The sequence below is a fragment of the Oncorhynchus mykiss genome, chromosome 8 (genome assembly GCF_013265735.2).
Source record: "Oncorhynchus mykiss isolate Arlee chromosome 8, USDA_OmykA_1.1, whole genome shotgun sequence".
In the NCBI taxonomy this organism is placed as follows: domain Eukaryota; kingdom Metazoa; phylum Chordata; class Actinopteri; order Salmoniformes; family Salmonidae; genus Oncorhynchus; species Oncorhynchus mykiss.
Window position 1 is genome coordinate 12,136,836 of NC_048572.1, and position 18,496 is coordinate 12,155,331.

The 18,496-nt window shown below is 44.4% G+C and overlaps 1 protein-coding gene across 1 annotated transcript; it reads left to right on the top strand.

The window, feature by feature from the left end:
- The first annotated feature begins 780 nt into the window (after positions 1-780).
- On the top strand, positions 781-16,676 carry LOC110529383 (apolipoprotein B-100). Its single transcript, XM_021611527.2, has 26 exons — positions 781-914; positions 1,252-1,296; positions 2,353-2,465; positions 2,598-2,743; positions 2,976-3,123; positions 3,575-3,727; positions 4,243-4,367; positions 4,500-4,585; positions 4,709-5,159; positions 5,284-5,401; positions 5,526-5,672; positions 5,913-6,154; positions 6,263-6,485; positions 6,598-6,771; positions 6,872-7,075; positions 7,273-7,440; positions 7,711-7,916; positions 8,026-8,208; positions 8,320-8,450; positions 8,552-8,753; positions 8,874-9,046; positions 9,189-9,364; positions 9,484-9,599; positions 9,737-10,110; positions 10,363-15,044; positions 15,174-16,676. The coding sequence occupies exons 1-26, from the start codon at positions 860-862 to the stop codon at positions 16,263-16,265; spliced, it is 9,933 nt and encodes a 3,310-aa protein (XP_021467202.2). The 5' UTR covers positions 781-859; the 3' UTR covers positions 16,266-16,676.
- Positions 16,677-18,496: the final 1,820 nt, after the last annotated feature.

Here is an 18,496-nt window from a genome sequence, read left to right on the forward strand (position 1 = left end):
GGCCTGATTTTAACTCAACTTGGGTAAATGATGCATCTTGCCATAGAGATCCGGCATTTACAAAATACATTTGATTGGCCCAAGGGGGGGCGCTATATTAATCATCTGAAATGTGGTTGTGTTACTGTTGCCTTATCTTAATGTACATATTACAAGGCCTCCGTTTACACTTCTGTCCATTATAAACGTGTACATATGATATTCAGTTGGAAAAATAGCATTCAGGGTCTTGTAGATAGAATTTCAGGGAAGTATAATTAAGCATACAGCAAACAAATGACTAAAATACACATTTATCCATTCAACTAACCTATTTGGGTTGGTAGAGTAGATCATTCATGTTAGTAGGCATGTTCTGAGTAGGCCACCAATCTCATCTGACCACATGAATCTATACAACACATATCAGAACAGGTGTACAGTAAATCCCATGTAACAATGATAAATTATTTGCTACAGTGCTTGAACACCAGTGACAATGTGAAAAAAAAATACACAAGTTTATTTTACAACCCCTTACTTCAATCACTTGTTTCTAAAGCATGAAAAACCTTAGTTTATAAATAAAATAAAAATGATAATAATAAAAAGCTAATCTAATACAATCAGAGAGTCCAATCAAGTCCAGTGCTGACAAGTCTTGGGAGTGTTTGTGAAATGAGTTAGGCCTACCTTTGCCCTGCCACAAGGACTGCCTGAACTCTGGAACCAGGGCGGCACTCTGGCAGTTCTGGATCTCTGAAAGAGGGTTGTGAGAACTATAAAAGCAGATAGCCAAAGCAGAGGAATCAGTCTACTGAAAGAGTGAAGAGACCACTTCTTCTCTCCCGAAGGCTTACAGAGCTTCTTCCAACCCATCATGGGGGATACTAAGCTCTGCCTTCTGCTGCTGCTAGGCACCTATGCCTTGGCCCGTAAGTACAGCGCAATTTACACATTGTTTTTGAGGTCCATTTTTAATACATGCTTTTCATTCTCTACACAACTTTTTGGTAGTTTTGTGCTACAAGCATCCAGTTGTGTTGAAATAGGTCTACATTTAACAAGAGACGATATAACTAATTCTGGGTAGCTTACATACACTTTTTTAAATTGTCATTGACATATAAGCCTATATATATATATATATAATGAAAATATGCAGATACTCTGAATACATTTTACAGACAGACAATTGCTGTAATGGATGATGTTCTGTGCACTGGTATTTCAACTTTTTTCCTAATCCTTTTTTATTTTCATTATTCACAGAGCAAGATATTGGGAATTCTGAGGGACAATCTCCAACTTGTCTCTGTAAGTTTTTATTTTTATTTATTTAAATGTTAGATGAAGGTAATCTTCCAGTAGATAATGGTCTCTAGGGGAAAATGGGTTTTCAACTTTCAACAAGTTGCAAAATGTCACCGAGAAGAGAGGAGAAACAACCATATTGCTTGCTAGCTAGGAATCAAGCTTCAGGGGATTTTGTTTTACCTCAGGATTACAATAAAAATATGTTTTCTTCCAGACTCCACTAAAAACCATAGTGGAATAAGCACATCTTTATTATAACGTTTACTCCTTGTAGCCTAATCACAACAACTCTAGGGATCATTGCTAAAATTCACCTAGGCCTACTGAACTTGCACTGGTCGGCTGAAATGTGTGACTTTGGACACTTTTGATGATATCGCCATTCACTATCAGGTTGACTTTGCTAGCTAGCTACTGTCTGTAGCTATTTAGGTTCACCCCAGGATTACAATTAAAATAGCTACATGGTGTTCCAGACTAAGATACTAAGCAAGTTGTCAATACAACTCTGATATGGAATTTTTGTGAATTCGCCTATAGACTACTTAATTTGCAAACATTTAAAAAGAGTGAATGAACAGGATGGGACAAAACTTATGCTTAGCTTTTTCTCTGGTAAAATTCTGATAATTTTCGTACACTAATTCTGACGTCATCAGAACCCAAAACAGGATATCAAACAAAAAAGGAGAGTGATTTTCTGAGAAGTTATCACTGCTTGTTAAAACCATTGAGGAATAGGCAAATCTTTGTTTCAACTCCTTGTAGTCTAGTACTCACAACGGTTCTAGGGAACGTTACTTCACCTAGGTCTACTCAATTTGCACTGGTCTCAGCTGAAATGTGTGACTTTGAACTCAATGATGAGATCATCGATCAGTGTCATGTTGACTTGCCAAATGTCAACACTATCAATTTTATCATACGAAAGGTAGAGTCCAGAACTCCTTATCTCACTAGAGATTAGATGTATTTCATAACATGTCCCTACGTATTGCTCCCTTTTTCTCATAACTATAATTGCAACGTTAGTAATTTATGCCCCCTTATTTTTAGTGGCAAAGAGGTTCAAGAACTTCAGAAGATTTCTGTACCAGTATGAAGCCGAGACACTTAATGGCGTAAATGGAGCTACCAACCTCAAGAATGGCCCTAAAGTAACCTGCAAGGTACGTGACAGACAGCTGAGCCCAGAGCCCTCCAGCAACTCTTCCGGGCTCTCACTCAACTTCCATTCCTCCCTTACAGAAGGGGACATTAAAGGGACAGTCCTCTGACCGTTCCTTTTCTCCTTCTCACAGGTCGAAATTGATGTGCCCCAAACATGCAGTTTCATCCTGCGCACCCCAGAGTGCTCCCTGAGCGAGGTCGTCCACGTCGACACAGAGGGTTCCGCTGTGTTCGCGCCCGCTGCTGATGCTGAGGCTTTCCAGGCTGCCATGGCGAAGTACGCTATCACCGTCACTCTTATCCCACAGCGATTTACAGACCTTTTCTATTGCTTGATAACCCTTGATGATAGAATAAGAGTATACTTAGTGGCTCTAATGGAAGTTTGACTACCGAAAGATCAACGTAAATAAATAGAAAATTGTGCATTGATCCTGAATGTGCGGAGATTCCTTTTCATTTCAGAATAAGAGTATACGAAATAAGATGATCACTCCTTTATTGTCCAGGAACACCCTGAAGGTCATGGTTGAGGGACAGACAGGTGTGAAACTCTTCCCTGAGGAGGATGAGACCACCACCATCTTAAACATCAAGAGGGGAATCGTCTCAGCCCTTATCGTGCCTGCCTTGGAGGAAGAGAAGAACAAGGACATGGTAAGAGCTGACCAAGGCAATTTCCTCACCTGCCAGCTCACAGCCAATTAGTCAGTGACGTGACATAACAGTCATCAGGTCCATATAGGTCTGGGTCATCAAGGCAATTTGATTTTGTTTGTGATGTATCAAGATACAAATGACATAATAAACAGATAAGATGCCGCAATCTAGGGTGATAAATACCAAACAACTAGTTGTTACAATGACTACCTAGAATGACTGCACCATAGATAAAGCTGCAGGTCAAAGTCCTTCATAGCTTCATCTCAAAACTTTGTGTGTCCATCTTATTGAGTTGACCATTCTAGATCTATAATCTCTAAATATCCTTCTTGGTACCAGTCATGTGACAAGGAATCACAGAAACCGAAGTATATTGTGTTAACCTAATAATCGAAATGGATGTATGTTCGTCATTTACTTTAACAAAAACTCTCTCAACGTTCAGGCCACCCTTCATGGAGTCTGTGGCACCAACTTCGCTGTCAATTCCAAAGAAGACATCGCCACTGACGTGACCATCACCAGGGACCTGTCCAAATGCGACAGCTTCATTGCCCAGAGGGACCACACCAGCCCCCTGGCTATCATCTCTGGCATGGTTAGAGGGAGGGGAAATGTGCAAAAAGAGAACTTTATGGCCATCATTTACAAAAAAACATTTGGTCATTCTTCGATTAAGCATTACATTTTAATAGAATATCACATCATAAATTCAGCCACGGGCCAATTTTCTTCTTGAGTGGATGGTCACGGGGCCCGAACATAATTGCAGATAATTTGTTGACTGCAAATTTACCGCAAGATGCCCAAACAGATTAAAATATTTGACTAAAACATCATCATTGCTTACATTTGTACACATTCACATATCTCTCTATTATTGTTGGAAATACTTTGGAGCAGATTTCCCAAATTAAAATCACTTAAAATCACATTTTTAGTCTTTTATGGCCAACAATTAAAAAATATATAACTAACTTTTTTTACTTAAAAAAAAAAAAAGTACTTGAGGGGACAAATAAAATCACGTCAGTTGGGGAACCTTGATTTACACCATAAACCCATCATGATTATTGTTCCTGACAGTGTTTAATTGTGCTTCCCTGTCAACAGCAATACCCACTGTCCAAGCTGATCAGCAGCACCCAGACTTGCAACTACAAGTTTGACAACCAGAAGAAGCACATGACTGCTGGATCCTGCACGGAGAAGCACATCTTCCTGCCTTTCTCCCACCAGTAAATCCAGGCAACTTCAAATCTGTTTAATCCTATGAATGGAATACTGAGTCTGCAATGATGTTAGCCCAGATTTTACCCAGGGCAGTTTAGAATTCGTCACATGTTCTTCAATCCTCTTCCTAAATGCAGGACTGAGTATGGAGTGTCAACACTGGTCAAACAGACTTTGACTCTCCTGGAGACTAGCAAGATCAACGAAAGAGTTTTCAACCACAGTAAGAATTGACACTGGTCAAAATTTGTATTTTACTCAAATGATAAACAGAATGTGTACTGTACCAGGCAGCCTTTACAGAATGACCTTTAAAACTAAATGTCTTCTATCTTACCCTCTAAAGATGAGGCCAACCTCAAGGGTTTACCCATGGAGGCTGCTGAGGACAAAGCTGCCGTCCAGACAGCAGATGCTGCTCTTGCCACCCTGAGGGAACTGAGCACCCTGTCCGAGACCAACCAGGGCCACCAGCGCGCCAGCACCTTCCAGAGACTTGTGTCTGAGCTCCGGGGACTGAAGGGTGAGGCTATGAGCCCTGCCGTCCCTGAGATGGTGTTCGTATCGGACGCCCTGACCTGGCAGGCCCTGGCCCAGTGCGGTACTCCTGAGTGTAGCAGCGCCATGCTCCAGCACCTCAGGACCTTCGAGCCTGAAGCTATGGAAGTCGACGCCGCCGTCTATGCCCTGGGACTCCTGCCCAACCCCTCCCGCCTCCTTGTCAAAGACATGCTCAGCATGGCTCAGTACAAACAGAGCAAGCCCATCATGTTTGCTTTAGGCAATGTCGTCAGAAAGTAAGTCCAAAATGTATACTCTACTTGGTTATTGACTGATAGACAATGACTGACGGTTTCAATTTAGTTTAATAAACATTATGGTTCAAATGTTCATTGCCACCCTCTTGTTTTGTGTTACTAGGCTCTACCAGGCTGAGGGCAAAGTCACCCCCGAGATTGCTGCTGTGTCTGAGTTCCTTGTCTCCCTTTTGGGTGCTGATTGTGCTGGAGAAAAGGAGCTGACCTTCCTGACCCTGAGGGTATGTTGTCACCTGTTGCTCAACTAATTAGATTCTTCTTCCCACCTAATCACATGACATGGAAAGCTTGACTTCTTTGACTGCTTATCTGACTCTCTCTCTCTTTATTTGTAATGGACTCCAGATTATTGGCAACATAGGAGAAGCCATGGAGGCCGCCGACGCTACCGTGAAGACCACCCTGCTGAAGTGCATGAGACAGCCCACCACAACCCTGCAGGTCCAGCTCGCTGCCATCCAGGCCTTCAGGCGCATGTCTGTGACCGATGAGGTAAACTATATTCAAACTCCAAAATGAACTTGAAGGACTAAAAAGGAGTGTAGGAGTGCTGATCTAGGATCAGGTCCCCATATAATGTTTTTCATTATGATCTAAATAAATAGACAAGCTGATCCTATATCAGCACTCCTACTCTGAGACGTGAATAAGGGCCATGCACTGCTATACTGTGGCACACATTCTCCTTTCAAAAATTGACTAATTAGCTGCCATTTTGTTTTTCCTTTCCAGGTGCGTTCTAACCTCCAGAGGGTGAGCTCATACGCTAAGGGTGCCGTACAGAAGAGACTGGCAGCCTACCTGATTCTGATGAGGACACCTGAGGCAAGTGACCTGGAGATGGTGAAGAAAATACTGAAGGCGTCGATGCAGGAGCAGAAACCAGACGTCCAGGAGCAGAATGCGCAAGTCAAGGCCTTCGTGACCTCTCACATCTACAACATCATCCACTCCAATGACCCCGAGACCATAAAGTATGTATACATTTAATCTGAAACAGACTTTGTCATAATATTATACAAAAAAAGTTAAGTATCTAGTGTTAGTACTGATCTTTAATATTCTGTGATCCTAATCCCCAGGCTGGGCGAAAAGATCCTTGATGTCCTCGCTGACCCTACCATTGCAACCACTCATGGTGACTACACTACTATGTCTCGCAACTACAAGATGGATGCTGCCATGAACAACATGAAGACCAGCATGCAAGGAAACATGATCTTTGATCCCACCAGCCAACTGCCCAAGGAGATCATGCTTGAGACTACCCTAAAGGCTTTCGGCTATAACATGGACATGTGGGAGGTATGTAATAACAGAAAGATGTTTTTATGTCTAGTAACTCATAATAACAGGTTTGTAGTGTGATTTTTGTTATATCCACTCTACATTGCATTGACTGTTTTTTTGTCTATAGATTGGCATGGAGGGAAAAGACTTTGAGCCAACCATTGAGGCTCTGTTCGGAAAGAGCGGGTTCTTCCCTGACACCGTATCCAAGGCTATGTACTGGGCTGGAGACAAGATGCCAGACCAGGTGAACGAGGTTCTGAAGAACTTCGCTGCCCCATTGAAGAATGAGAAAACAAAGGTGATTACCACACATCTTGTAAAAAAAATCTATATTACTCCACTGCATTCATTTTGTGTTACGATTGTCATTGTTAACTCTTCTCAAATCTTTTCTTCAGGTCCCAGAAAACATCATGAGGGAGATTATCCGCAACTTCAACAAGCTGGCAAAGGATCTGCAGGCTCAGGAGTCCCCTGAAGCCATGGCCTATCTAAGGATCATGGGAACTGAGCTTGGATACATCAAGGGCAGCGAGCTGAAGGGCATTGCCCAATACGCAGCCATGTACGCTGAGATCCTCCTCAAGGACATGCCCACAAAGGTAATTCACATGTTTACATATATGTGTATCTCCAAGTGTGAAGAACCCTCTTGTTTTATTTCCAGCTAAGAACAATTTAATGTTTATAAAAATGTTCAAGAATGTATGACTTGTCGCTTGGATCTCCATCTGCTGAATGGTATGTTTTACATGTATTTATTGTTATTGTCATTGATTACATTTCTTCCTGGGTTTAGTTCATGCAGAAGATGGTGGCAGGCACTGACAATGAAGTGTTTGCCCATTACATCTTCATGGACAACAAGTTTTCCCTGTCGACTGCCTCTGGCTTCCCTCTGAAGTTCTCTCTGTCCGGTACCTTTGCTCCTGGAGCTAAGGGTGGCCTGCGCTTTCACCGCAACATGGTAAATATCTCACTCACTGTTCTCTGCTATCTTCCTGCACTCAATCAACATTCTTTCACAAGATTCTAATTCCATTTTTTGTTGAGTTTTTAGTAACAGTAGTTTTCATACTGTTAATACATTTGTATCGAATTGTTTGTAGACATTTATAAAAATTCTCAAGTATTTGTAATAAACATTTGTAATAATAATATATGAAACATTTATAATAATGAAGGCATTTATACATAAGAGTTTTCTAATGGGCCTCTCACTGCTATCTTTTAACAGCAGGAAGTGTCCTTCATGCCCTCTGTGGGAGTGGAGTTTGTGACCCAGATGGGAGTACACATCCCTGAGTTTACCAGCTCCGTTGTGGAGATGCACACCAACATGTACCACGAAAGCGCCGTCAACGCCAAGATCACCATGGAGCAGAACCAGATCAAGCTGGGTATCCCTGCTCCTCAGGGCTCCACCCAGCTCTTCAGAGTCAGGTACATAAAAAAACAACCAAAACAAATTCTAATTTTCAATTGAGTAAATGTATCTAAAGTCACATGATTTGTTATTTATTTTTGTTATTTTGCTTTTCTTCAACAACAGCAACAGAATGCTGACAGTTACCTCTGGTCAGGCTACTCTGATCCCCTCCATGGATGAGGGCAGGACCAACGTCGTGAACTGCAACCCTCTCTTCTCTGGAGTGAAGTACTGCACCACCGTCCGTTACAACTTAGCTGGTGACAACGCTGCTGCTCCTTATTTCCCTCTCAATGGAGAGACTAAGTAAGTACAACATTTGAGGGAGTCTGGATGTGTTTATGGAAGGATATTGCTAACGCACCATGTATGAAGATCAAACTAGCATCATACTGAACAACAGTCTCTCTGTTCTAGGTTTGCTCTTGATATCCAGCCCACTGACGAGGTCTCTGAGTACACTGCCACCTTCGCCTATGACCTCCTTAGCGAGGGAAAGGAGGGACGCCAGAAGGTTGACACCGTGAGGATGACACTTAGAGCGGAGGGTAGGAACATCTGTCCAAGCACTACATTTCCCATGGTTCATACTGTTTGGTGTGAGTCAGTGGTTAAAATCAACTCACTCTCTTCCTCCTTGTTTCCCTAGGTGCTAAACCCACTGAGGCCACCGCCACCATGAAGTACAACAGGAACAGGAACATCCTGACCACCAACGTCCAGATCCCCGACTATGATGTGGAGGCTGGAATCAGGATTGGTCTCACCGACAGCAGAGCCAATGGAAAGTCCATCACCATCGACATCACCAACAAGAACATCCCTCAGCTGTCTCTAATTGGCCGCGCCAAGTAAGTAAACGCAAAAGCCCTCCCCTTTAGCCACATTCATTGGTGCATGTCTTCATAGATCAGCACATGTTGGAAATCAATTGAATCACTAAGAGATTCTGATGGTTTTCTTCCCTCCAGGCTTGAGGCCATGAGCGACAGTATGCTGCAGGTCCAGCTGGTAGTCCCTGCCCTCAAGACTGACGCAGTTATCACTGCCACTATGAAGAGTGCAGAGGAACTCACCCTGGAGCTCAGGAGTGACATCAAGCTCCCCGAGACCACCTCCATTCAGGGAGTCATCTTCAAATACGGTACGCTGATTCTACAAATTCATAATACACCATTGTGTAGGGAGGAGGTCTATCTTTATGTGGTATGTTTATTTGACTAGTATGCAATAGACATAAGGTTCAAAGTTGAATGTACTAATAATACAACATGTTTTCCTTTTAGATGAGAACAAGGTTGAGGTTCAGCTGATGTCCGACATGGGCTCTGAGATCCAAAAGGTCATCCCTCATACCGAAGCCCTCCAGGCATGGCTGAAGCAGCTCTCTGAGGACATCCTGGACAAGCAGGTGGTCAAGACCGACATGAAACTGCGTCAAATCTTCACCGAATCTCTTGAGGTAAGACAACACCCAAATCCTTTTCGTACAGTCTCCTCAATTCTTTTCATGTTTTATTCTTCCATAGAAGTCAAACCAATGGTGGCAGATCAACGCATAACAAAATAGTTTTTTAACAGGCCATCAACATTTGGATGGACAAGATCACCTTTGATGTTCCCATGGTTGAGACACTGAAGGACAACATGCCAGAGCTGGCGATGCCCACAATGCCCGAAAGACTGTTCCTGAAATCGTAAGTACATCTGAAAGCAGTAAACTCTTTTTGGGGTCTATTTTTTATAGAGCCTAGTAATTTTCTATGTGATGTCAGTGTCCAGTATCATAGTCTGATAGTAACAAACTATTTGCATTATTTCATTCCTTCAACAGTGAGAGCACATTCAAATACCAGTTCAACAAGAACCGTGTTACCATCACCATCCCCATGCCATTCGGAGGAAAGTCATCTGAGGAGCTGAGGATCCCTGCCATGCTGACCACCCCACATCTGTCCGTGCCCCAGGTCGGTTTGGAGCTTGCCTCCAAGGAGGTCCAGGTCCCCACCTTCTCCATCCCCAATGACTACAAGCTCACTGTGCCACTCTTCGGGATGGTTGAAGTGTCTGCTAAGGTGAACAGCAACTACTATAACTGGGAGGGAATGGTCTCCGGTGGCAACAACTCTGTGGAGAGCCCCAGCTACATTGCCAAGTTTAAGGTGGTGGCTGACAGTCCCATTGAACTCCTCGCTTTCACATCTGAAGGTAAACCTTTTCTCTTAACTTTTTTTTAACCTTTTTGATTTTTATAACCTTAACAAAAGTTAATTGAACTTCCAAATCATAAATGTTTAGTAGTTTTACAGATCGCCATATTATCATGTTTGGAAAGGAAGAAACATGTTACATAATAACTTCAAATTAGATTATACAATATAACCTACCTTGAGTCAGTTTGACTGATTTACCTTGTGTGTACTATAGTGACTTCATGTCCCTTGTTTTGTCTCATTACAGGAACTGCCCTCATCACTGACGTGCCAGAAGACTCTCTGAATGCGATTTTGAATGGTTCCCTGAGCCACAAGCTCATTGACACCAGCTTTGAGGTAATGGAAACTGTCAGTGTGTCAGACAAAGTGAGAGCCACAGGCAACCACAAGATTCAGGTCTTCAGCCCTCTGGGTCTGCAGACATCCTTGGACATCACTTCGCAGGCCTCCTTGGCCTCTGACATGCTCATTGGAGATGCTAACATGGATGGTAGTGTAACCCTTGGATCCGTGACTGCCAGCACCACCTATTCCCAGTCTTTCTCTTTCGAACACATGAAGAAGGAAGCCAGAGCCGAGTCCACACTAAGGGTGAACTCCCCAATCCTGGAGATTGTCAACAAGCTCAAGGCCGGCTATGCTAATGAGCAGCTTCTGATTGAGTCCAATACCAACCTGAACAACGACCCCATTAAGCACACCACCAAGTTCAGCATCAGCTACAAAGAGGCCCAGCTGACGATCCAGTCCGACTCTGTGACCAAGGCTGAAGAGAAAATGATCCGCAGCAAAGTGGACTTCACCGCCTCCAGGGATGAAGCCATCATCAGGGTAGAAAACCAGGCTGATGATACTGAGAATCGTGCTTACTCCCTGCTCTCCGGAGCTCTGAACCCCGCCAGCCTAGAGATCAATGCAGACGCTTCCGTCAACGTCCTCGGCAGCCGCGCCTTCCACAAGGCTGCTCTGACGCTGAACAAGGAAGGTCTAGCAACAAGTGCCACCACCACCGCCCAAAGCAGCCCCATAACCTTTGAGAATGTCTTCAATGGTGGAGTCGATACCACCGGGGCCCATGTGTCCATCAACACCAAGGGGGCCTTTGGGGAGACCACCGCCAACCTCAACTTGGAGGGGAAAGTGGCAAGCTCTGAGGTCTACCTAAACAGCATTTTCAAGGGCAATCTCTTCGATGCCAACACCATGAACAGAGTGAACCTGAAGGTGAATGAATACGGCCTGGCCCTCACCAACAAGCTGGTCGCTGAACTGAATCAGATGGAGACTGAGAACACACACAGCCTGACTCTCACTCTTAAATCTCTGGCCCTCCGCTCCAAGACTGAGAACTTCTTCAACAAGGAGAACACCTACAAGCACGACATCTCTGTCGACATTCAGCGCTTGGGTGTTGCTGTGAACGTGAAAAACGACCTCAAGATCACAGAGATTAACTTTGTCAACGAGGCTATGTTCAAGGTAGAGGATTACAAGATGGAACTGACCGGCAGCCTGAAGGGAGTCTCTTCCGAAGAGGCCAATTTCAAGCACACTTATGAGATCAGTTTTGCTGACATGACCACCACTGCTAAGTGCAACACCAATGGAAAATATGCACTCTCTCAGATGACACACACCACTGACCTCGAGATTGTTGGTCTGTCCACCAAGTTCAACAGCGTGGCTAGCATCAACTCTGAAGCACTGAACTTGGACAGCACTGTCAACGTTGTCGCTGAGCCATTCATGGTTGACATTTCTGCTCTATTCAACTCCAACGGAACTCCGAATATGTTTGGAATTCAGAACATTGAGCTGTTCAACCAGTTCCTGTTGAAGGCAGAGCCCCTGGCTTTCTCCCACTCCCACGAATGCAAGGCCTCCACCAGCCTCCAGCTGGAAAATGGAGACTCTGTCAAGACCAACCTGGACAACAAGATCACCAGTCGTCTGACTCCTCAGGAGCAGTATGCCTCAATGAAGATGACATCCAAACTGAATAACCATGAATTCAACCAAGAGCTTAGCGCCTTGAACAATGCTGAAACGATGGGAATGGAGATGACAGGAGCTGTCTTCACCACCATCTTGAACAAGGCCGGTGAAAACGAGGAATACGCCATCTCTGGTTCCCTGAAGTACGAGAAGAATGTTGACAGCCATTTAATTCTGCTGCCATTTGTTGAGCATCTCCCTGCAGTCATTGAACAAGTCAAAATTGCCACGATGATGACGATGGAAAACAGCAAAGGCCTGCTGCTAGATATTGACACCAAATACGAAATTAGAGCAAAGATCCAGGGGAAAGTGGGTGAACTGAAACAAGTTGTTGAGAGCTTCGACATCCACCTGTTCATTCAGGACCTGAAGAACTTCATCAATTCCATTGAAAGCCACATTCCTACACTGATGGCCAAGATTCCCACTGAAGAAATCATGAATGTCCTGAAGTCAATCAGGGACACTATTATGAGGTGGATCAAGAAAAATGACATCACTGGCAAGATAAATGCTGTTTACACCAAAATTGAAGAGATCCTGTCCAATTACGAGGTTGAAAAGATGGTTGAGAACATCATGGATGAGGTTGTGGAAATCATGAAGTCCTACCAGCTCAGAGAACACATTCAGTCAGCAAGCAATGCTCTTAAGTCTATTGATATCCAAGCCGTGCTGAACAAAATCATGGCACATGTGAATGAGTTTGTAAATGAACTGAATGCCTTTGACTTCAAGCAAATGGTAGACAACATCAGTGTCTATTTTGATAGACTGACAGAGAAGATCAGGTCTTTTGATTATAACACATTCGCCGAGGAGCTGAAACAGAAAGTCATCGAACTGAGCAGGGTCCCCTGTTTCGGAAAACTCAATGGAGAGTTCAGTGTCATCTCACCTGACTACATTATGAGCACCAATGCTGAGTTCCGGAATGCCACAACTAGCGAAGTGACACCAGAGTTCTACGCTATCCTCAAATCTCAGGCCACTTCTACCTTTGATCTGTTCGCCTACACCCTGGATGCCAAAGTTGACATTGCTGTGCCCAAGATGAGCCACCTGTCTGTTTCTGAGAACATCAAGATCGTGCACACAGACTTCTCCGTGGACCACCAAGGAACAGTTGCCTTCTACAGCACATCAGTCCAGGCTTCCTCCAAGACCAATGCCAAGGCCACAACTGAGCCCTACACCGCCGAGCTGGTTAGCAATGCCTTCTTCGACATGGAGAATGGAGTCTCTACCACACTGGAGACTACCTACAACCACAATGTGAACCTCCCATTTCTCAACATCTTCAGCAAGGCTGCCATAACCCAGAAGGCAGTTGCTCTCCTGGAAGGTGGCATTGTCACTCTGACTCTTACCAATGAGGGTAACGGTAAATCTGCCATCCAGGATTACTCCGATGAAGGAACCCACCAGTATGACATGCAGATTGTAATGAACCTCAACACTGTCAAACTGATCTTCACTGGGGTAACCGACACCAACAACCTGAAAATGAAGCAGAATGTGAATGCTGAAGCCAGCATTTTCAGTCACATCATCATTGAAGCCAACACTGAGACCGAAACTCCCTTCATCAAAAGCAGTGTTGCTGAGCTGAAAGCAGAGGCTAAGGTGCAGGATCTGAAAATTGAGGTAACTGCCTACTGCAACACAGAGCTGGTAGGCAAAGTTGAGGGAATTATTTCCAACTCAATCAACTTCATCGCTACACCCTATGAGTTTGTGTTTGATACCAAGAACAAGGAAAACACCAAGATTGCGCTTCCCTTCAAGCTGACTGGAAAGATTGATCTTCAGAATGACTTTGCCTTTACCCTCAACTCTGGAGTGCAGCAGGCTAGCTGGACTGGACTTGCACGATTCAACCAGTACAAATATTCACACTACTTCACAATGGACAACGGTGAGCAGGAAGTCCACGTCTTCGCCCAGATCAATGGAGAAGTGAACCTTGATGCGTTGAAGGAGCCCATCTCCATTCCCAAGAGAGCTGTAGAATTCATAGGTAGGACTGAGTTCTCTCTGTGGGAGGACACCGGTCTGAGTGTGCTCTTGACCACACCTCAGCAGACCTTTGACATGGACACCAAGCTCACATACAAGAAGAACCCTGAGATGATCACCATTGGCATTGACATGGATCCAATCTTCAATGCCATCAACAAGCACACCAGGAGTCTGAACAAGAACATGATCGTTGGAAGGGACAAGGCTGTTGCCATTCTCTCTACCTCATTTGACCAGGCAAAGGCAGAGTACGAGAAATACAACATTGAGCTACCCAAAACTCTCACTGTTCCGGCACACATAGTTCCAGTGCTGAATATTGAAGTGTCTGGTTTCACCATTCCTGTCCCTGACTTCAGTCTCATCACAATGCCTACTATGCATGTTCCATCTGCTCTTAGCAAGCTGACCCTGCCAAAAATCACTCTGCCCAAAATGCAGAGCAACATCATGATCCCTATCTTCGGTGACCTGACCTACGAGTTCTCCATGAAGACAGCTGTGCTGACAGTGAAGGCAAATGCTGCTGTCCTCAATCAGGATGACATCATTGTCCGATTTGACGCTTCCTCCACCTCTGAGTTTGATGCTCTGAAGGCCAAGATTGATGGTAGCGCCACCTTGAACAGGAACAATGGATTGAAACTGGCCTCTATCCTGAATTTGGAAGCGATGTATGTTGAGGGCAGCCATGACAGCACCATCAGCCTCAATAGCGATGGTATGGATGCCTCCATCACAAATACAGCTACCCTCTGGACTCTGGAAGTCAACCAGGAGGTCTTTGGAAATGCCCAGGAAGGCCTCATCATCTCTGTGTCTTCTCCAAATGCCGGACTCCTAGGACTCCAGCTGCAGGCCAAGAAACCACCCCAAGTGAAAGGAAGACTCTACGGCAGATACCCGGTAAGACTTGTGTACTTTTCAATGACTTGATAAGTACTGTTTGCAATGTGTTCATGACAGCCATGTAGAGCATGTTACAATACTGTTTCACTCACTTATTTCTGTTTCTGTTTTCATTCTCTCATGCAGTCTGAACCCACCACTGATGTGGAGATCATGGCCCTGAAAATGTCTGTGATCAACTCTGAGAAGCTGAACATTCAGACCACCTGGAATATGGAGGTTCCCACTGAGATGCTCCTGGTAGTGAAGGCGAAGGTGCCTGAGATCATGTCAGCAGTTTGCATGGAGGATATCCTGTCTGCTCCCCAGAAGATAGCCGACAGGCTTGAGGGTAGTATGGAACAGATCATGGATCAGGGCAAGGTCATCTACAAGAGGGCTGCAGAAAACATTGCAGCTATGGATCTTACAGCCATCACAGACAAGCTCTCCAACAGTGTCATTTTCGTCCTCAGGCAGTACCAGAAGAATGTTCAGGTTTTGCTCGATGCTGCCATCAAGTTCCTGAGAGAGACCCAGTTCCAGATGCCTGGACTTGAGGGAAAGATGTCCGGTCTTGAGGCCTACCAGAAACTGAGTAGATCATTTGCTGAATTGGTTGAGGAAGCTATGACGAAGGTTCCAGAATTCTTTGCCTACCATGGTGCAGCTCTCCTTGAACAGATCAGAAACATCAAATTCACACTTCCTGGCTCCAGCAACCTGGTCAGTGGGAGAGAAATCCTGGATGACCTGATGGCTGCCATTGAGAAGATTCAGAAGCAGGTGATCATCATTGTGAAGAGAGTCGGAGATGTCCCTCTGGAGGATATTGTGAGCAGGCTGTCTGCATTCCTGCGCTTAACCGTGCAGAAAACCGAAGAGCTCATTGTCTCCCTGAAATCTCAGGATATGGAGAAACTCACCGTGTGGATGAGTGACGTCTTCAGCAAAGCCATCGACTCCCATGCCATGTCTGATATTGCACAGCAGATCGAGGAAGCCAAGAGAATTATCCGAGAATATCGCGACCTCTTTGCTGAAATGTCCATTGAGCAGCTCAATGCTGACATCGAGGCTTGGATTGACTCCGTGATTCAGAGTATTAATGCCATCCACACCAAGGTCACCGAGTTCCTTCAGGACATTACCAGAAATGCTGAGTCTTTTGTGACAGTGAGTGACAAACAGATGGACATTGAAATTCCTATTCCATTCATTGCTCAGCTTAACATGTAAAACATATATGCCCAATTCACTGGCTTTCAACTTGCAAACATAACTGTTATTTTCATGTAGCCTATTCATATTATAATGCATTTCCATTTATTTTTTGTAAGTTACTAATTTAGTTTATTATTCAGCCAACTTGACTGGTTTAATTTTGCTCCCTATGTGTCTTGTTCTTTTTAAAAACTTGAAAGAAAAACATGAATAAAGACCATTTGATGCAAATGACGAGATACATTTTTCTATATCACTCCCCACCCATTCATAACCTTACATCTATCTTGCTCGGCCACGATCAATAACATTAACAGATCAAGCCTATGTTGTCTTGGGTTCTTGGTGGGTCTCTCTGATTTTGGTCAAATACCTTATGAAACAGCTTTTTAATTCAATAAAATGTACTATGATAATACACTATAATACACTGTTATGTATTGTTTATGTAATTGTGTTATGTAATGTACTTGATCTATTTAGAAACATAATTAGCTACAATACAACAACTATATACACTGCTCAAAAAAATAAAGGGAACACTTAAACAACACAATGTAACTCCAAATCAATCACACTTCTGTGAAATCAAACTGTCCACTTAGGAAGAAACACTGATTGACAATAAATGTCACATGCTGTTTTGCAAATGGAATAGACAACAGGTGGAAATTATAGGCATTTAGCAATACAACCCCAATAAAGGAGTGGATCTGCAGGTGGTGACCAGACCACTTCTCAGTTCCTATGCTTCCTGGCTGATGTTTTGGTCACTTTTGAATGCTGGCGGTGCTTTCACTCTAGTGGTAGCATGAGACGGAGTCTACAACCCACACAAGTGGCTCAGGTAGTGCAGCTCATCCAGGATGGCACATCAATGCGAGCTGTGGCAAGAAGGTTTGCTGTGTCTGTCAGCGTAGTGTCCAGAGCATGGAGGCGCTACCAGGAGACAGGCCAGTACATCAGGAGACGTGGAGGAGGCCGTAGGAGGGCAACAACCCAGCAGCAGGACCGCTACCTCCGCCTTTGTGCAAGGAGGAGCAGGAGGAGCACTGCCAGAGCCCTGCAAAATGACCTTCAGCAGGCCACAAATGTGCATGTGTCTGCTCAAACGGTCAGAAACAGACTCCATGAGGGTGGTATGAGGGCCCGACGTCCACAGGTGGGGGTTGTACTTACAGCCCAACACCGTGCAGGACGTTTGGCATTTGCCAGAGAACACCAAGATTGGAAAATTCGCCACTGGCGTCCTGTGCTCTTCACAGATGAAAGCAGGTTCACACTGAGCACATGTGACAGACGTGACAGTCTGGAGACGCCGTGGAGAACGTTCTACTGCCTGCAACATCCTCCAGCATGACCGGTTTGGCGATGGGTCAGTCATGGTGTGGGGTGGCATGTCTTTGGGGGGCCGCACAGCCCTCCATGTGCTCGCCAGAGGTAGCATGACTGCCATTAGGTACCGAGATGAGATCCTCAGACCCCTTGTGAGACCATATGCTGGTGCGGTTGGCCCTGGGTTCCTCCTAATGCAAGACAATGCTAGACCTCATGTGGCTGGAGTGTGTCAGCAGGTCCTGCAAGAGGAAGGCATTGATGCTATGGACTGGCCCGCCCGTTCCCCAGACCTGAATCCAATTGAGCACATCTGGGACATCATGTCACGCTCCCATCCACCAACGTCACGTTGCACCACAGACTGTCCAGGAGTTGGCGGATGCTTTAGTCCAGGTCTGGGAGGAGATCCCTCAGGAGACCATCCGCTACCTCATCAGGAGCATGCCCAGGCATTGTAGGGAGGTCATACAGGCACGTGGAGGCCACACACACTACTGAGCCTCATTTTGACTTGTTTTAAGGACATTACATCAAAGTTGGATCAGCCTGTAGTGTGGTTTTCCACTTTAATTTTGAGGGTGACTCCAAATCCAGACCTCCATGGGTTGATAAATTTGATTTCCATTGATAATTTTTGTGTGATTTTGTTGTCAGCACATTCAACTATGTAAAGAAAAAAGTATTTAATAAGAATATTTCATTCATTCAGATCTAGGATGTGTTATTTTAGTGTTCCCTTTATTTTTTTGAGCAGTGTATTTTACTCAAATGTTTTACTTTTACACAGTGCAATATTTCAGTAGCTGTAGGAGATGCTGTTGCAGCCAAAAACCAATTGAGTGTTTCCAATGGCCTAGGAGTCATACACTAAATATGAGAAAGAAACTTAATTATTTCTTAATATGAGG